This window comes from Camelus bactrianus, chromosome 7 (genome assembly GCF_048773025.1).
Source record: "Camelus bactrianus isolate YW-2024 breed Bactrian camel chromosome 7, ASM4877302v1, whole genome shotgun sequence".
Lineage (NCBI taxonomy): Eukaryota > Metazoa > Chordata > Mammalia > Artiodactyla > Camelidae > Camelus > Camelus bactrianus.
Genome location: NC_133545.1, coordinates 78,495,270 through 78,515,893, shown reverse-complemented (window position 1 = coordinate 78,515,893; position 20,624 = coordinate 78,495,270). Strand labels below are relative to the sequence as shown.

The 20,624-nt window shown below is 42.6% G+C and overlaps 1 protein-coding gene across 3 annotated transcripts in view; it reads left to right on the top strand.

The window, feature by feature from the left end:
* The window catches only part of NRCAM (neuronal cell adhesion molecule), a 266,458-nt gene that overhangs the window by 204,204 nt on the left and 41,630 nt on the right, over positions 1 to 20,624 (top strand). For all 3 annotated transcript variants that reach the window (XM_074367673.1, XM_074367671.1, XM_074367672.1), the window contains 9 exons: positions 795 to 965; positions 1,455 to 1,511; positions 3,508 to 3,619; positions 5,935 to 6,119; positions 7,569 to 7,700; positions 15,792 to 15,935; positions 17,170 to 17,281; positions 19,091 to 19,257; positions 19,356 to 19,503. In XM_074367673.1, the coding sequence (XP_074223774.1) occupies positions 795 to 965; positions 1,455 to 1,511; positions 3,508 to 3,619; positions 5,935 to 6,119; positions 7,569 to 7,700; positions 15,792 to 15,935; positions 17,170 to 17,281; positions 19,091 to 19,257; positions 19,356 to 19,503 (1,228 nt within the window). The remainder of the gene's footprint in view (positions 1 to 794; positions 966 to 1,454; positions 1,512 to 3,507; positions 3,620 to 5,934; positions 6,120 to 7,568; positions 7,701 to 15,791; positions 15,936 to 17,169; positions 17,282 to 19,090; positions 19,258 to 19,355; positions 19,504 to 20,624) is intronic.

Genomic DNA, 20,624 nt, shown 5'->3' with positions numbered 1-20,624 from the left:
TGGGAATTCAGAGCGCTGACAGTTATTCACTTAATTATGGGGCCCCTGTTAGCGCCCCGGTACAGTTTCAGTTTGACGACCAAAGACAAAGCAGATGATGGTCTCTGTAATCCTGGAACTGAACTCCTAGCGCGGGGAGACAGGCTGTAAACCATGCCCATGACAGGTGAAACACACTGTGTTAGAAGCTGGTAAGTAACTCAGAAAAGGAAAAGTGGAGGAGGTGAGAGAGGCTGGGGCTGGGGGCCCTTTGAGGGGCACATCTGTACCATTAAATAGGGTCATCATTGCACCCTATTGTTAATTGCCTGTTTGCCGCCTGATTCTTCGGTTAGACTGTGAGCTCAGATGGGGCAGGGACCCTGGTCTTCCTGACACCTTGCACAGGGCCTGGCTCGTCACAGTTAGGTATCCCACTGTCTTTGGTATCGACCATGTATTTGGTGCAACCCAAGTTAGCATTCTTATAAGCTTCCTTAATGCTATTTCTAAGACATGTGTGTATCTGTGCTTAACAATTAGAGATTAACTTAAATATTATGAAAAGTACAACTCTAATCTCACCTCCAACCCCACTTCAGAGAAATTAGGGTCAGGCAAGTACAAATGGAGTTGTAATACATGTCTTTTTTTTTTTTTAACAGTTATTTGCTTTTACTCAAAGAGCTTTATAGAAAACAAAACATTCAAGTGAAGTTCATAGAATTATTAGTAGATCCATTGATCTTGCTAGTTTGGAAAGTGGCCACTTTACGATGGAATGATCTAGCTCTCTCTCTTCTGCCTTTCTCCAGCCTTTCAAAGACTTCCGCAAAGTGAGCGAGTTTCCCAGGGTCTGAACGGAGACCTTTATTTCTCCAACGTCCTCCCAGAGGATACCCGCGAAGACTACATCTGTTATGCCAGATTTAATCACACTCAAACCATACAGCAGAAACAGCCTATTTCTGTGAAGGTGATTTCAGGTAAGAGTTCAGCTGCCAGAAACTCTCTTGCAATGATATTTACAAATATGCACAAAGGTATTCATTACGGGTTCACTGATGAGGAAAGCAGCTGTGAATAGTCACTAGTGTTAGCATATATGTTACAAGGAGCATGCGTACCTTAAATACCGTATTTTACTTTTTTTGCTGTGATTACCATTACTGTTTCCACGATACTTTCTGGATCTCCTTGGTGTCCTGAGCATTTGCGCGTGCTCTGTGCTCCAAGATGCCTTTAATTGGCAGTCCTGCTGCGTTAGGTACATGCTCACCTAGTCCTGGTTGGGGGTGGCTGAGTGAGGTAATCAGATAGTCGTGTACAATGTAAAGCACTGTTCATACTTGGTAGGGATGGCACTTGGTCAGCAGAGCTGTATGAGTTTGCTTTTGTTCCCCAGTACTTTTTTTTTTTTTGGAATACCCTCTCCCCTCCTTTTTGCATTCTTCATAATATTCTGTTTATTTCAGTGGATGAATTGAATGACACTATAGCTGCTAACTTGAGTGACACTGAGTTTTATGGTGGTGAGTTACAGTGATTGTAACTGATGTTCCTCCCTCATTGTAGAGTTTAGTCCACTAACTTCACCTCCATGGCTGTTTAACCTTATTTCTTTATGAAATCCCTAGTTACGTGTTTAATGCCACTAGAATAAATGTATGTTTCCTATGAAGTTCAGCTCTGAGCTTTCAAACATGTCACTAAAACACGTTCCATGTTGTATGTATGCTAATGAAAGTTCTTGTAACTGTTTCCATGTAAAGAACCATTCCGCAAGATTTGGAAAACAAATTCTCCATGTATGTTCAGAGTTATGTTTTTCATTTTATCATCTTGCTCGTAAACTTTTCTCATGAAGTAATAAGAATTGACAGGGTGCATTAACCTGCTAGAACACTAACCCATCAAAGTCTTAGTAACCTTAGGCAACTAACATTAAGTGGCTTTTGATAGCAAATCATCATATTTCCCATCTCTTCACATGACCTTACCAATGTCTTATAATTAGCTATTAGCAGTAGTATTTCTCTTAGTTTTGTTTGAATGCTAGAGTCCTTGTCTTCAGTGGAAGTAATCTTTTTAAAAATAGAGCATTTAACTTCATTATTCTAAAAAGAAAAGAATTTGATTTCCTTAAAAGAAATGTGGCTCTCAAGCATAGACTCAAACAAGGAAAACTGTGGGTTCTAGTTGGGGGGGGTCCTCTTAATTATCTGTAAGGCAGAATTTCTTCTGTATTAATTTTTTACTCTTGAGAAATGAAGAAAACAATCATTAAGGTACTATCAGTGACCAGCGTAGACACACCACAACTCCTGCCTTACTTTTATTTTTTTTTTGTCTTACCTTATTTTATGTTAAAATACTCTTGAAAAATATGGGCTTCAGAATCATTCCCAAAGTGATTTTGGAGCAACAAGGTTTCCTCCACAATCTCTAAAATCTTAGGAAAGTTCTAATTTGTCTCAAGTAATACCATCTGTGGTATTCAGATTTTTCCTCTGAGAAATGAGAATCATTCACTTATTACCTTTTCATTCAGCTTTTATGAGCATCAGGTAGCTAGTTCACTAAAATGTTGAGAACTGTAAGGGGTAGGGGAGGGTATAGCTCAAGTGGTAGAGCACATGCTTAGCATGGTCAAGGTCTTGGGTTCAACCCCCAGTACCTCCGTTGAAAAAAATATTAAATAAATAAACCTAATTACCCCCCCCAAAAAAAACTGTAAAGGGCTGTAGAACCTTATAAAGGTATGATTTCTACTCTAAGTTTTTCTGAGAAGATGAGGCCACATTTAGACAAGTTCTCTATAAATACAAAGTCAGCCTGAATAAATCTCACCGAGGTCTCTGACTTGAGCCCTCTTCATTTTTTCCTTTGAGGAAACCAATTTGTTTCTTTAACTCCACCCTTATTCTTAATTTATGTCGCACAATTTGCCAGTCCTCTGTCAGTCACTTTCTAAGTTTTGTTTTGTTTTGTTTTGCATAAACCTTGCAGTTTGGAGATCTTGTTACGTTAGACACCTGCCATGATTTATCTCCATGTTAATCAATGGACTTGACCACCATGTGGTCCGTAGTGAAAACCAAAACCCCTCCATAGTCATACCTTTCAGAAGAACCTAACAGCTTCCAGAAGATAGCTGTTTTCACTTTGACCTGAGCACTAATCTTAAGGACTGGATAGTTTGGTAACTTGATTTTCCTCTGTGCGTCTACATTCTGAAAATTTACCAACCCACTGGAAATTCATAAAAAACTAACCCAAATTAGGAAACTGTACAAAAGGAAAATAATCCTTATTATTAGTGCTCATACAACGAAAATTGCTTCTACTTCTGGCTAACTGAGTAAGTGATGACTGTTTGTAAGGCAGACAGTGTCTATGTGGAGTTGAGAACCAGTTTCACAATCAGTGTTAAATGGTTTTGAAAGGGATTAGATTTTTAGAGTGAATTGTGTTTCTCAATGTACATATTCATAACTTTGAATGCCATATTGATTTTCTTGTTTGCAGCTAAGTCACATAGAGAGAGGCCACCGACATTTTTAACTCCGGGAGGCAACACAAGTCGCAAAGAGGAGTTAAGAGGAAATGTCCTTTCTCTCGAGTGCATTGCAGAAGGGCTGTGAGTTAACACTTTCCACCGTGATGTCCATTTCTTATAAAACATAATAGGTTGATAGAGAGGCATTAATGTCATAGGAAGAGTCATTGTCTTATACTGACTCCATCAAGCATCAAGAAAAATTAGATAATTCCTTCCCAAATAGGCCCTATGAAATTTCACGTTACTAAAATATTTTGTGCATGTAACAGTGTTCCTTTTGAAGTAAGCCTCAGCAATCACCTTATGACTGCTCTGATTATAATTAATTATTTTGCTCCTGCCATGTAACCAGTTACCTCAAGATTTAGCGGCTTAAAACCAGTAGCTGTTTATCCCTGATCATTTGTCTGCTGGGTGGTTGTGCTGTACTGGGCCAGACCCCACTGATTTTGGGGGAGCCTGCTTCTGCATTTGCTAGGTGGCTCCACACTGGGGTCACAGCTGCGGGTCTGCTGGCTGTGGGCAGAGCAGCGGGGCTCTTGTCCGTGAGTTTCTCACAACCTTCTGGCAATCCCTCCCTGGCCTATTCTCCTAACAGAAGCACACACTGCTCTGAGGGCCCAACCTCGGAACTGGCACCCTGCCCCTTCCCCTACTTCCTGTTGGCAAGTCACCAGGCCAGCCTCTTTGCAAATGTCTCATCTGGGCACACCCTTAACACGGGTGCCACCCCCAGAACCCACGTGCTTGTGACAGGAGTTTCAGGGAGACCTCGGCTCAGGTCCACGAGCACCTGTCCCGTTAGGCACACACACTAGGGCCAGCTTCTCCGTAGTTCCTTCACACGCCCAGCCCAGCACAGGTACTGTTGAGCTGCACGTTTGCTGAAAACATTGGCCGGGATCTCGGAAGCATATTGTCATCTGTCCTGTCCTTGACCTGTGACTCCATGGTCTCACATTCCTTCCTAGAATTCCCAAAATCATCCCCCAGGAATAAATTTACCTCCAGAGACACAGGGAGGCCTCTGCTGGCCATGTCAGGAAATCACACTACACGCTGAGTTCATCAGCGCTATCAGTTCAGTTATTTTTATTCTATCAAACAAACAGAAACAATTCTACAATGACTCCTGCTCACATGTCTAATGATAAGTACTCTGATCTTCCTGAGGGCCTGGGCCATTATTTTTAAATCTCTTTCTTCGCAACACACAAGTCAGTGATTTGTCCATGGAGTGCTCAGCAAATGTGTTGAATGGATTATTATTTTGTCCTCATGAAAACCTTCTGAAATCACCAGATCAGAGCAAGCACTGTTATCCCCATGAAGGCAACTGGGGACACTGAGCCCAAAAAGGTCAGGAATCTGAGATCAGAGAGCAAGTTGGGGATAGGGCTGGGATTTTGAAGCAGATCTTTGAACTCTGAGCCTATGTCTGGCTTGTCATCTGTCTCTCTATTTCTTGATTTAATAAGAAGCACAGGTGAGAAATGATGTGAGTAATACATGAGTTTGGCCTAATTCTATAAATTGGTGTAATGGAGGCAGGGTGTAGCTCAGTGGTAGAATGCATGCTTAGCATGCATAAGGTCCTGGGTTCAATCCCCAGTACCTCCATTAAAAAAAAAAAGTCTTTGGGCTTCTTTATTTTTGGGAGAGCTATGGGGGATTAGGTTTATGTATTTACTTAATTTTTTTTAATGGAGGTACTGGGGATTGAACCCAGGACCTTGTGCATGCTAAGCATGTGCTCTGCCACTAAGCTATACCCTCCCAACTATGGACTCCTTTAAAAAAAAATTGATGTGAGATTTTAAAATATTGCTACTAATGAAATTAAAGTAAAAGCACTGTTTTTCAAATCACTTCATTCACATCATCACATAGCCTGTTATAAGATAGGAAAGTTCTTCCATTTGATCTGGAAATGTGAGTAAAAGCTCATGGGCACATATGCATATATCAGCTCTTTCTCTAGCATTTTTAACTAGCTGATAAAAAATTGTAAGTCGATATCATTCATTTCATGGTAATTCCTTTGATTGACATAGTTCCTTTGTGCCAAATTTTCTATGAGGGCCTCACCGATCAGACTTGGAAGAAGTTAATTAGGTCCCTTCAGTAAAGCAGGTCTTGCTAGCATTCTCACTGGGCCACTGAAGTCTAAATTCACAGTGTCCCATAAATGAGGAAATTCTGCTTCTGTGAGAATGGTAACTTACAGTCTTAAACAGAAGGTTTCGAGCATTATTTCCCGAAGTGTGGTGCTAGTTAAAATGTCTCTATAGTCCTGATAATCTTTATATTTGTTACAAAGTCGCATGAAAATTCACCCTCAAAAGCACTTAGGTAAACTTCTTTTTCTGTAATGTTTTTATTTATCTTATCAGGCCCACCCCAATTATTTACTGGATAAAAGAAGATGGAACACTCCCCGTCAACCGGACCTTTTATAGGAACTTTAAGAAAACTCTGCAGATCACTCAGGTTACAGAAGCAGACTCTGGAAGTTACCAGTGTATAGCGAAAAATGCACTGGGAGCCATCCATCACACCATTTCCGTCACAGTTAAAGGTACATCTTTGTCTAAACTACATGGCTCTGGCCTTCATGAGAGGCAACTGCCTAAATCGTCAGTTACATTTGCCTTTGACTATATTCTTCAGTAATAATAATGTAAAATTATATCAACATTCATCGTACCTGGAAACTCTTTCTCATTGCTCTTTAGAGTGCACCTATAGCTGGTTAAAAATTCGCTCCCCCAAGCTTCCTTACAGAAAAAGTCCAACTGGTAAGTGTAGAAGGAATGAAGGAAATAGAACATCATCGTTAGAAGCCCACAGCTCTAACTGTTGCCGGCAAGAGCCAGTGATGAGTGCTAAAATTACTGGATGGACCCTGAAGGAAAAGCAGGGAATTCGCATAGACTCGGAGTGTTTCTTCTCCCCCTCCCCCCTCCCACAAAAATTAATTACTGAGGCAGTTTTAACATATGTCCACAAATTCGTCACTCCTCCTCCCTTAAGAAGATAGATTAATTTCCCTACTTTTGAGGGAGGGCTGGACTTACTGACTCGCTCCTAATGAATAGAGGACGGAAAGCAGGGAAATAGTAACTTTATATTGGAGAAACCTGGCAGACATCACCCTAACCAAGTGATGAATAACCAATAATGTCATAACGTCATGTTGACGTCATATGCGCCCAGAGAAGATGCAGTTAGAAGGTTCCGTCACCTAAAACCTCAGTCGGAATCGTGAGAAAACATCAAACTCAAGTTGAAAGATGTTCTACAGAATAACTGATAAGTATTCTTTAAAAGTCTCAAGTTCATTAAAAAAAACAAAGGAAAGACCAAGAAACTGTCAGATTGGAGGAAACTGAGTAAGACGATGTGACGGTTATATGCAACGTAGTGTCCAGGACAGGGTCCTCGGACAGAAATATGACATCAGCAGGAAAACTGGGGAAATCCTAATCCGGAGTGCAGTTTAGTTGCTGGTATTGTACCAGTGTTAATGTCTTGTTTGGGTGACTGTACCGTGGTTCTGTAAGATGTTAACATCAGAAGGGCTTACAGGAATACGCTATACCAACTTGGCAATTTTTCAAAAATGCAAAACTTCAAATATTGCTTCCCAGTTTTATAATTATATGTGTTCTACAGGGCTCAGAATTTCCATTCGTATTTCTTAGCCCTCTCTGTGCCTGTAAATTGCTCTACAACCTTAGAGAAGTCTGTTACCTCTTTAATGTCTGATTAATTGACTGTAAAACGAGATGATGATATTTGAATCAAAAGGCTTTAGAAATAATAGAGAGATGTCAGTGAGTCTCTTTGAGAAGCATTCTTTTGAAAATCTGACGTGTTCTCTGACATCACTTATAAGTCTGTTCACGCCGAAAAAGTGAAACTAACAAATGTTTATTTGTTATTAAAATAGTTCAGTCTACTAAGTTTGCTAGGATAACTTATTTGATTGAATTTTGGGTTTGTTTTTTTTTCTTTCCTCATGAAGCTGCTCCGTACTGGATCATAGCACCTCAAAATCTTGTGCTGTCCCCTGGAGAGGATGGGACCCTGATCTGCAGAGCTAATGGCAACCCCAAACCCAGAATTAGCTGGTTGTCGAATGGAGTCCCGATAGAAAGTAAGTTTCCTTGATGGAGTCCCAATGGAAAGTAAGTTTCTTTGATTGGCTCCAATTGCAGAACGTTTTCAGAGCATGGCTACATCTTAACAGGAAGCAAGTGGTGATGAAATAACTTAGGTTAAGGAAAGAAGCCGTATATAAGTTAAACAGAGGCGCCAAATTACCTTTAGATTTTAACTTTATTACCTTTAGATATAATGTGTTATGACTGAATAGTTAATGCTATTAACGTAACAGTATGTGTTGCTTGGAACTTGGTGGTATTTCCTCTGTTTTTCATCTGGGTCACAGGAGGAATGACGGGGTGAGAAATAAACATCTCTGAAAAGTTTAGATTATCTCCTTTGTTCCAGATGTCAAATGGTGGGTGGAAACATATTAGGAGTCAGAGGAGATGGGGGGGAGGCTAGGAAGAGAGACAGTGAATATGACAAGAAAAAAAACCCGGCTGTCTTAATTTAAAGAGGTTTTCGTTCCTAAGTATAGCCCAGATGTTCCCAAGTTCTGCCGTCCTCAGGGGTCACCATCCCATTTAATACGCAAAGAAGAGCACATCCTCTGAGCCCAGCCGTATGCCGATGCTCAGTCCGTGACCAGGTCTCCCTCCCCGGGTGTTGCTGATACTCACACAGCCCTGGCTGCCCCGTGTAACCTCCTTGGCCACGTTCCCCGGACCACCCCTGGCTCTCTCTCTGCCAGCTTCTCCAGGCTGCCACTGTGCCACTCTCCCCAAAGTGTGGCTACAGTCTTGTAAATCCCAGCAAAGGCCACTTTTACAAAACTTGGTTAAAGGGTTGAAGATGATAGAAGGGCATTATAGCAAAGCAAGAAGAAAACAAAATGGATATTACATCTCCCTGCCCCTGGATTCTTAATTTGTATGCCCTGGCCACACAGTGGAGAGCCCACTGCCTTTTGTTTTTCTTGACCCCACCCACTACCCGCCGCTACCGACAGAAGAATCTTTGGACATTTTCCCCTTCTTGGAGTTGAGACTTTCTTTTAGACCCAGAGAGAGAGAATCGATTTCTGCTTAAAACACAGCCTTAGGCTCACGCTGTGTCAGTAGCATGGAAATCTCCAAAGATAGTCCTTTCTCACAATAAAGACAACCTTCAGGATTATGATGTAGAATGATTTGGCCCCTCATTTGCTCCAGGCCAGAATCAGAAATTGGTTCTGCTTTTACAGAACCAGAAGGTCCATTCAGCTGGCTTTCCTGAAAGAGTCTTCACCCTAAAATGGATCTGAAAACTACTGGCAGATTTTTTTAAATTGAAGTATCATCGGTTTGCAATGTTGTGTTAAATTCTGGTGTACAGCATAGTGATTCAGTTATACATGGATATATTCCTTTTCAGACTCTTTTTCATTATAAGCTATCACAAGATATTGAGTATAGTTCCCTGTGCTGTACATTAAGACCTTGTTGCTTACCTATTTTATATATGGTAGTTAGTATCTGTAAATCCTGAACTCCTAATTTATCCCTCCACCCCTCCCTTTCCCTCTGGTAACCATAAGTTTGTTTTCTATGTCTGTGAATCTGTTTCTGTTTTGTAAATAAGTTTATTAGTGTCATTTTTTAATATGCTACATAAAAGTGTTATCATATAATATTTTTCTTTTTCTTTTTGGCTTATTTCACTACATATGACACTCTCTAGTTCCATCCATGTTGCTGCAAATGGCATGATCTTGTTCTTTTTATGGCTGCATAGTATTCCATTTAAGTGGCACACATCTCTGCTTCTTACCGTCAAGGTCTTACTATAGGTCTAGATGGAGTGAGAGATGTAGTTCCTTAAGTATTTATTAGGAGTTTGTCTCACACAACATGGTACTTATCAGATCCTCGGAAACAGACAGCCTGTGTTTACTGTAAAAAGAAATATGTTCTTGGGAGAACACAGATACTAAAGAGGCCAGCAAACTGAGTTTGGATATTTCCACCCCCAATTTTAAATACGATCAGGATCAGGAAAAGCCGCAGAGAGTACTTTGTGGTTGGGAAGCTGTTGCCACTCTCAAAGGCATGTGAGTGAAAACTGAGAAAAAGTGGAAGAAAGCCCAAAACAAAAAAAAAAAAAAAAAAAAAGTTTTCTGCTACAGTGTCTGATTTCCTTAGGGATGCATTCAGAATGGCAATAAAGGATGGTGCATGCTCAGCGCTTGGGCACCGCATTTCCCCGCTCAGAGGTTCCATTCAGATTTATGGAAGGTTAAACATGCACGGAGATCTGGCCTCAGTCAAACTGACAATGGGAGGGGACGTCCATCTAGTCACTCTGCGGGAAAGCGGGGAGCCAGGGAATGTGGAAAAGATCAGTCCTTAAACTCGGCAGCCAGAATATAATCACAAGCAGGGAAAATTGAGATGTAGGTGGGTCAGTGCCACAAGGACAAGGGGAGATAAAATAAGGAAGCTGATTTTTCCTCCTGTCATCCTTCCAAACCTGGCACAGGTGGTACCTCTCAGGGAACCCTGGAACTCCAGCTATATTAAGAGCTTTGAACTACTCAGTATAAAATAAATAAGATTCAAGGAGGTAATATCCAGCACAGGGAAGACAGCCAGTATTTTATAACTTTATATGGAGTATAATTTATAAAAGGTCGAATCACTGTGTTGTACACCTGAAACTAGTATCATATTGTAAGTCAACTATATGTCAATAAAAAAATAAGCTTTGAAAATGCACTCATAGACACTCCCATTTAAGTGAAATATGTTGGGGGGAGGATCAACGTGAAAGCCTGCTTGTTCAGGAGGCAGAAGCAGGACAGTGGTCCCTGGAGACAAGAATGCAGCCTGTCTGTTAAAACCTCAAATCATCCATTTGGGTCCAGAGCAGAAGGAGTTAGAACCGAGTCTCTCAAATCAGGTTCCAAATCAGTTCATTTCTTCCACCCCCAAAGTATCTGTTAAGCTCACACTGGAAGGAAAACAGGAGCTCAGCAGAGCTAGGATCAGAGTTCCACGGTGCCTGTGGATCCAGGGTCCCTCGGCCTCCAGCGTGCCCCAGAGCATCACTCTGGTGGACAAGCAAGGGGAGAAGCAGCGAAGCCAGTGGCCCCGGCCACCCGTGCTGGGAGCAGGCGCTGGACGTTTACACCGAGGGGATGTGAAGCATCCCTGGAAGATGTCTTTTACCACATAGGGTAGGCACGCTAAAAGTGCGTGGATTACTGTTCGGAGTCTCAGACCTGAAAGGTGATGGGCTTGAGGCCCTGGTGGGGACTCCCCTCCCCTCCGCTCTGTGCACTGCTGTTCCCCACCCCTTACCCTCAGCAGCTGGTTCCTCTGCAGCTTCTGCTGAGTGGCTTCTTGGCTGGACACTAAGTCTCAAACAGCTCAGCTCAAAGTCAACCCCTCATGCCCCTACCTTGCGTTGGCCCCCTAGGTCCAAGATATGGAGTATATGAAGAAGAAAATGGTTCAAAACTTGTGGAATTCGAGGAGCCTCAGGCCCCTCCCCTTTCCACCCTGCTTGATAGTTAACCCGTGAATTTGGAGGCTTCTAAACACAACGGCCTTTAAGGTATGGGGGACTGTTCTGGAAACAGGAGACTGAGGCTTGTTTCTCATGGGTGGTTTGCATCTCACAGATGCAGTCAGTGATGGCAGGGCGTGGAGGAAGGATGGTGGGGAGGCAGGGGGAGGCAAGAGAGAGCAGAGGTGGCTGCTGTATACAGTGGCATAGAAATAGCATGGTAAGGATTCCTAACCTTCGGGGAGGACTGGGGTAGACCCTCAGAAGTTAGCTGGGAGCACAGGCTGGCTTGCTGCAGAAAGAAGCCTTGGGTGGACCAGCTGCTGAGGGTGGGAGGCAGGGACCAGTTGTGCTTCTGCAGCAGCATCACGCAGCATCTCCACCAGGTGCCATGCAACAGAGACATTATCAGGGGACTGTGGTAGACAGAGCCTCCCCATTCCTGGCTGGTGACCATCACCTGAGGATGCTGCCACCCTCTCCTCCCACCTCTGCAGCCTCCGGCTGCCACATGCACATAAATACTAGGAAAGGAAAAGCTGGGTCAGGAAAAGGAGGGGTCAGATTTGGGATTTTTTAGCAAACTGTAGTGTTACTGACTTGTAGTTGTGCATTTCAGACCTGGAATCTACTGTTTAACAAAACTAGGGGAATTCATTCAGAAAGAGTCTGGGCTCTAATCTCAGTGTCTTCCGAAGCTCTGTTACCCCCCAGGACTGGCCAGGTTCCTTTAAACTTTCTCTGAAGCAAAAAAAAAAAATGGACTGTATTAAAGATAGAATTTGCCCAAAACCACCTAAAATATTTTTGAAACAGTCTGCAGAAGTCAGGAAAAAGAATACAGCTGCAGAGAACTGATGCCAAAAAAGAACTTGGATTTTGTTGTGACCCTCAGGGTCTGGGAGGCTGTGGAAGCAGAACCCAGGACCGGAAAGAAAATGTCCAAGGCCATGGCCGAGGACACCGAGATTCCTGTCCCTGTCCCTGTCCCAGGAGGCAGCCGGAGAGCCTAACACTTGTAGATTTTTAATCATCCCGGTTGAGAGTTGTGATAAGTTGTTCAGATACCAGGGAGGGTATCTAAGATCACCCTTTTATGATGTTAAAAGGCCCCTTTTCTCTAAAAGATGAGAAGTGGAAGGAATGAAGGATAGCAGACCTCCTGCCACAGTTAGATATTTTATGGACGTTGGAGGGAGAAATTGAAAGCCAGTGACACGTGATTAAGCAGTCGGGGAGGAGGGGTGGGCGTGATGAAGGCGTGGTCCCGGATAGTCCCAAGAGTCCACTCAAGCATCTTTCTTCCTTTTTTCCAGAGTAAAGGACTCAGTGGCATCCCCTTATAAGGAACAGAATAAGTAGATGGAGAAGAAAAATCATCTCTTTACCCAGAGATTTGTTCCACCTTATGCTCAGATGTTCAGGTTTCAGGAGATGGTTATACGTAGACTAACTCAGAAAACCTGAGCACTAATCATGCCTGAAACAAACCATGAAGTCTCTGGTTTCTCAGCTGCACATACTACCATCCACTTGATCTGTTTCACAAAGTTATTTTTAAAATAAAATTATGCAACAAATACAAAGATATTTTAAAATTTGATAGTGCTTTTTACATGTAAGGTGGCCCTGATTGTTACTATTCTCATTTTCTAAATGTTGGAAGCATTCGTGGTGTTTGCCAGCCATGTCAGGAGAGGTGGAATAAAAGAAAGTATTGTTGGAAGGCTCCCACCCCAGTTCTGAACCTCACCTGTGGGGCTTCGAGTTGTACGGCGTACTTCTATGCTCTTAAATTTCTTTCCCCAGGGTTCATTGATAGCAAATGAAGTTGGTTGTTCCCAGAATTCATTATTATTCCCTTGGGTGTTTTGGGTTTGGATGCTGGAGAGTTATACCCACCCAACAGCCAGCACACAGAATCCAAAGCCTTCAAATGTCTCTGCACCAGCAACTGTGTTCTTTGTCCAATACCAGCTGGGCCTCCGTATGTCACCATGACAGTTCCTAGGTTTGCCTGTGTGTCTTTAGTCAGTGCTTGAGGAAAGTGTAGCCCAAACCCCCATGGAGAAATATTTGTTTATTTACTCTTCGTACTCTTACCTAAAGGATTTATTTAATTCCTAAGCACCTTGCCAAAAATAATTATTTGAAGGCTGCGCCATTGAGCAGAAATAAGGCAGATACACTCAGATGCCTTTCGCAATAACACTGGAAAGAGTTGATAGCAAAGAAAAACACAACTGTGGGCTACATAAAAGCTTTTTAAAATGATGTGTGTTGTGCTTGGCGAGTCCTCACTGGGCAAAGATTGTCCTTCCGGCTTTGTTCATTGAGCCAGTCTTCTGCGTTCATGGTGATGTAAATTCTTCTTGTGGTTAAAAAACACACATAACATAAAATTTAACAACCGTAACCATTTTTTAGCATACAGTTCAGTAGTGTTAAGTATGTTCACACTATTGTGGAATAGATCTCCCGAACCTTCTCATCTTACAAAACTGGTACTTTATGCCCCTTAGTACATGGTAGTGTAACTTTGAAGAGCTTAGTATATTGAAGGAATTTGAGGATTTTCCCACTGAGTCTGCCACCCATCCAGAGAGATGCGACCCAGATCTCTACCAGGGCCTCATCACTGTCTAAGATGCCCGGGTACCACACTTCCGGCCCTCTACTGCCTGGCGGGTCCACAGAAGTGCAGTAACAGTGGACACGTGGCGGGCACTGAGAGTCCCCTGAGGAAGCCCGGCACTGAGGGCCTGACTGCTGGGTCCATAAGTGCTGAGAATGATTGACAGAGAAAAAGACTCCAGAAATGCTGCTCTGTTCCAGCACGCCTTGCTGAGGCAGCGGAAAGACACTGCTGAGTGTGTGTGAGTCAGAAACGCCCCAGAGATGCTAGACTTGGGATCTGGGACCAGGTGCGTGAGCTGCCCTGAGGGATGTTTCATTCTCAGGTACCTGGCTGCCTGCTGCAGCTGTCATCCTGGGCCAGTATGTCAGTCCTTTGCTGTCATTTATTGAGGAATTGTGGAATTAGAATGTGCATTTTTCTTCTGGTTGGAAGAACGTGTTCCTTAAAGCAGTTTTGAAATGCTTGGAGTCATCAACCGTGGATGTGAGCTAAGATATCACCTCAGAGTATCTTGGTGCACCCGAGTTGAACCAACTGGAGTATCAAGATTTCCTACGTTAGCTATTGATGGTGATCAGAGTGTCAGACATACCACTACACACAGAACCACGTGATCGTAAATTCGTGTGGTTGTAAGCCGCACCGTTTGGAGGAACTTGTACAGACATCATCAGTAGAAACAAATGCCGAGGGAGTGGGTGCAGTACTTTGAATATGTGTCCTAAAGCCAGGACGCGTAACTAGAGTTAGATTGATTTTTTTATTATTTGTTTTTATTAGTAAACCCCAGACGGACCGGATATTTGAAATTTTTTAACTGATAAAGGAGTCTAAATGCAGTGGTAAATATGTTTTAGATGCCCACCCTTTTCCTGTCATCAAAGAGGAAAAACGGGGTTTAGAACGAAAGTGAAGGCTACTTACGGGGCTCAGTTTGCGAGAGCACTTTAAGGGGAAGGGTGCTGTTGTGGAGATGTGATTTTGGTCAGCACGCTGAGGCAAATACCTGTTACCCCTTTTAGTGTCCTTTTAAAGCCACATAAGGTCACAGCCTAAGGTTGAACATACAGAAAAAGGAATGTATATCCAAGAGCACAGCGCCTCCAAATTGCTGGGCAAGCCGTGCACTGAATTCACACGCTATAGTTAGGACCTGACCAGTTCCAACCTGCTTCAGGATGGATCCATACTGGTCTTACCATTTTTTTTTAAGTACTTGAGAGATATAGCTGAAACTACTACCTTTAAGAGAAATTTTCCACAGTTTCTTTCTATTTCAGCCTCAGGAGTTTCCAAAGCAGGAAACTCCCATTTGATTATTAGATATATTTTCCCGTTTGATTATTACCCTGTATCTGTTTACGTACTTCTTGATTCAATTATCTGTCTATTTCAGTAAGAGGCTCTTAAAAGACACAGGTTTGGGGGCTTGGGTATAGCTAAGTGGTAGAGTGCATGCTTAGCATGCATGAGGTCCTGGGTTCAATCCCCACTACCTCCACTAAAAATTTAAAAAAAAATTTTTTTTAAGACACAGGTTTGGATGAACTAGAGAGTTTCCGTATTTTTGGACAAGATTTTGCTGTCTCTTCTTGATAATTAACTTGCCTTCTTATAAATAACCATAGTTTCTTTGTGAACAAGGTGATGTTTTCCTGAATTTGTATTGCAGTTTACCCCTAAGGTGTGCTTTTTACCCCCGACATCTCTCAAAATAATATTGAAAAGAATCAATCCATTGAAGACTAAATGGCTCTCGGGCATATACCCATGCTGATAAGTAATTGCTGAATTCTGAGGAAGGAAAATCAGGCTGTCTGCCTAGGCTGTTGGTCTTTTCTTTCTGACTGCATATACCGAGATCAGTCTTCTACTGACTATAAATTAGATCTCAAGCTTTACACCTTTTAAGCAAAGAGGAATAAATATATACTTTCTATTTTTATACCCAAACAGTTGCCCCCGATGATCCCAGCAGGAAAATAGATGGCGATACCATTATTTTTTCAAACGTTCAAGAAAGATCAAGTGCGGTGTATCAGTGCAATGCCTCTAACGAATATGGATACTTGCTGGCAAATGCATTTGTAAACGTGCTGGGTAAGCGCTCCCTTTGTTAGAGCTGTGGCAAATTAAATGAATGACTGCTGTTGATTGCCGTTCATTCAGCAGAAACAGATTGAGCATCCACTATGTGCAATGGCTCAGCACTTGGCGCTGTAAGGGACCTACGGAGATGGATAAAGATACAGACTCTGCACTAAAGGAAATTACAGTCTGGTCTTCATGTTCTTTCATAACACGATTTTTATAATGGCAAATTCTTCATTGTAGAAATAATCAGATGGTCGGGCTGCTTCATTCACAGTCAGTTATGCTAATGTCAAACCCCTCAAAAGGAGGAGAGCGTTGGTCTACCCGTCGTAACTGAACGTTACTGCTGTCCCACCCTGAGAAACTGACACGTTGAAAGACAAGTTCTTAATTCTGATTTTTGACAATAAACCATTAGTCATCATGTTCGGCCTTGATCCAAGTCGCAGGTGAACAATTGTTTATCCATTCATGACGACATGCTTAGAGAACGATGATGTACACGTCTTCCGAGATGGTTGGGTTTATGTGAACATTGTATTTCTCGTATTGGACAAAATGACTAAGATACATCAAAGTTGTTAAAAATTTATGTGAGAATTGTTTACGTGATGCCAGGGGATTATATTTCAACTCTCCAAGTGTGGTCGGCTCCCTTTCAACCAAAATTAAGGTCAGGAAGCTGAGCAGTACTTGGTATTTTCCCTTCATGCTCGAAATGAAAGTGAGTAAATCACAGGAAGGGCTGAGCCGTTAGGACATTGTTGGACGTCTGGGAGGCAGTGTTGATTCCTGGCTCTGCGTTGAGTCATCCTCCCCCACCCCTACCTCCTCCCCCCACCCCCATTATTACCCTGAGGTCATTTGTTATTCAGCAGAAATGTATTTGGCCATTATGTCTGTGCCAGCTGCTGTGCTGGTTTATAGGGAGGAGATAGTAAGTCCCGTTCCCTGTCTGCCAGGCACTCAGTGTAGGAGGAGATGTAGATCAAGAAATCAGTCACTAAAATTCTGTGCCTGAGTAGGATGCAGGGCGTGAGGCAGAGGGAGCAAACTTGCTTTTTTCCATCCTGAGTGACTAGCAGTGTCATAGCTGAGTGAGAACACAGGGGAGCGACAGGATGGTTGTGCCGTACCACGAACTCCAATGGTCTTAAAACAGAATGCAATAAAGATACACAGTAGGCTTAAATGTTCATTTTATTCTCATATTTACTTTACCTCTTCAAAATGTTTTCAGCTGAGCCGCCACGAATCCTTACGTTTGCAAACACCCTCTATCAGGTCATCGCCAACAGGCCTGCTTTCCTCGACTGTGCCTTCTTTGGGTCTCCTCTGCCCACCATTGAGTGGTAAGTAATGGCCCGATCTGTTTGTAATATTTACGTTTGTCAGAGCCTTCAAATTTCTCAACATGCTGGGATTTAGTCAGAGAACAGACAGGAAAAATGCAGTGCAGAATCCACCCCGGTATTCATTATTAAATGTATTCACAAATATTTGTTAACTCCTCGCTCTGTGCTAAAGACTTTCCCGTGTGCAGTCTGTTTGGCTGCACACTTTGTCAACCACAGAGATGTATGTAAATGTTTTTGAAAAAAATTAAAAGGTGCTGTGTTTTACAGTGCCACGGACATCTCTGGGACCTCATGAATGGCGGGACAGGTTGGGGACCATTCCTTGATAGTGAAATATCATTTGGGGTTGGGCGTAAAGGTCTGTAAGTGTAAAAGCAGAATTTGCTGTGACCAGTGCTCCTCTCCCACTGAGCTTCCTGACTGGGAGCCAGCCCCCCTGTGTCCTTTCACTCCCACTTTAGACCATCTGCTTGCCTGTATCACTCCTGATACAAGTCCTGTTCATCCTCCTGGGCTTGCTTGGAAGAATGAGTGAAAGAAAATGGGAACATTGATTTATGGGTCACCTGTGAGGTGCCAGACCCTGTGAAGGGCTCCACCTACTGCTGTGAGATTAAAGCCAGGTGTGGGATGAAAGCACCCTCTCCCCAGGTCTCCACGTTAACTGCAGAGAAGAGAAGCAGAAGGTTTCCTAGCAAAGGGGCAGGGTTAACGTACCTAGTCCCCCCTCCCCCACCCTGGCCCTGCTGTTCATCCATCCTCACTTCTCCTGTCCGACACTAACCCAGGAGCTGAATGTAGACACACTTTCCATGCACGCTTTATTCTCTTTCTTCCCTGAATCTTTTCCTGTTTATAATCTCAAAGATACCACTCAGCCATAAAAAAAGAATGAAATAACGCCATGCAACTATGTGGATGGACCTAGAAATTATCATACTAAGTGAAGTCAGAGAAAGACATATATCATATGGTATCACTTATATGTGGAATCTAAAAAAATGAGATAAATGAACTTGTTTACAGAAACAGACGCACAGATGTAGAAAACAAACATACGGTAACCAAAGGGGAAAAGGGGGAGAAGGATAAATTGGGAGTTCGGGATTAGCAGATACCAACTACTACATATAAAATAGATAGACAACAAGTTCCTACTGTACAGCTCAGGGAACTATATTCAATACCTTATAATAGCCTATAATGGAAGAGCATATTAAAAAGAATATATATATGTGTGTGTATGTATAACTGAATCACCACGCCGTACACCAGAAACTAACACAACGTTGTCAATCAGCTCTACCTCAATGATATAAATAAAGTCCCGGAAACACTTCCTGATACACTCTCAAAAGTATAACCCTCGTAACCTTGATGTAAATCTCTTTAGAACTGTAGCCTGCAGATGGAGTTGCAGGCACAGCACAGTAGAGGGAAGAGGTCAAAAAAGGAGCAGTCTGCATTCTGCCTATTTTATCACTTATTTAGAAAGAAAGTAGGTAATGATATGTTTATTAAATTGTGAATCTCTCATAATGAAAATTGCAATTTAAGAATTTTGTCTTGCTGTGCTGATTCTTGAAGAACCATTTATCACTGAGTTCTCCAGTTAGCATCCTGTCTTTGCACTGACCCCGCCCTGATTTGCAAGCATGCAGTGTGCTGGTGCAGCCTGCAGCTGGCTCTTACCTTCATACTGTCACGCAGATCATGGTATGTTGACCTTGAACGTGGCTCTTTATGTCTGACTTCAAATTCCCACGTGTTTTCTTTCTCACTGTGATCATTCCCATAATGAAGGTTTAAAGGCGCTAAAGGCAGTGCTCTTCGCGAAGATATTTATGTTTTACATGAAAATGGAACTTTGGAAATCCCTGTGGCCCAGAAGGATAGTACGGGAACGTATACGTGTGTCGCAAGGAATAAGTTAGGAATGGCAAAGAATGAAGTTCACTTAGAGATCAAAGGTAAGGCAGAGGGGACAAAACATTTTCAAGTATTATGTGACTTGGAGCGAATTCTCCAGCTTTGGCATTGGATAACGAACGGTCACTTTCCATTTCAGATCCAACAAGGATCATTAAACAGCCCGAATATGCAGTCGTGCAAAGGGGGAGCACAGTGTCCTTTGAATGCAGAGTGAAACACGATCACACCTTAATCCCCACTGTCATGTGGCTGAAAGACCATGGTGAGCTGCCCAGTGATGGAAGGTATTGGAAGAGCATTTCTTTCCTTTTTCTTCCTTCTCTCTTTAAGCTGCTCTCAAAGTAAAGACTGATTGAATAGTAACTTCACGGTTATATTTGTAAAGTTTCTGAAGGCTGCTCTCTCTCCAAAGTAGATGCACATTTTTTCCTCCCTGCTGTAAAATGTTCGGACCTGAAAAGGCATCAAGTTATTGAAATAAGACCCTGAGAATGTTTGTCTGCCTTTGTGTGTTGGTCCCCTGTGTAATTCAGGATGCGAAAAACCTTTCGGGCTTTGGACAGCATCCATTGTTTTCTGCCTTGTACAGTGCAGTCTTAACAGCTGTTTTCATTAGCATTCTACAAATAGGCAGAAATACGATCTCTTTAATCATCAGAGTGTGCCTGAATCCTTGTCGGTATTTTAAAGGACACTCGTTTTATTGGGATGGAAGTTTTCTTTGATTTTACCTAAAGCCAGTAGAAGGAGTGGGGGGAAGAATGAAGCTTTTTAAAAGAGCTTGAACATTGCATTCCTTCGTCTTGGAATGGAAGGAAGGTCATCCCAGCTTTCCGGGTGAGGCTCTCAGTTCGACTAAGCCCACAGAGTTGAACGCGTCTATTTTAGCTGTGACAGACGGGCCACGAGCTTCACCCCTACTGGAAGGGATGCTGTATGCTGTATGGTTTCTGTGGCTCCTTTCAACAGTGCCTAATGGTCCCCTGTTGCTTGTTAATGGCCCTTAAAAGAACTATGTGGTCTTTTCTATGCCCTGAGTTTCCATCTCTCTACACTTCAACTGGTCAGTTTTATCTGTGGAATCTGAATTGATAACGATGAGAAGGAAGTGGGAAGAAATGACCATCGGGTTAAGTTGGCTAAAGCTCTCACTTCCCCTGTGAAGACAGTTATTGATTCATGCTGCCTCGTTCAAACCATGCATGAATCTCATTTACACGGGTTTTTGACCCACTGAATAAATTGTCATATTCAAAAGTAACCTCTAAGGGGGAAGGTATAGCTCAAGTGGCAGAGTGCGTGCTTAGCATGCTTGAGGTCCTGGGTTCAATCCCCAGTACCTCCTCTAAAAATAAAATAAAACCTAATTACCTCCCCCCACCAGTTTAAAATAAAATGATACAAT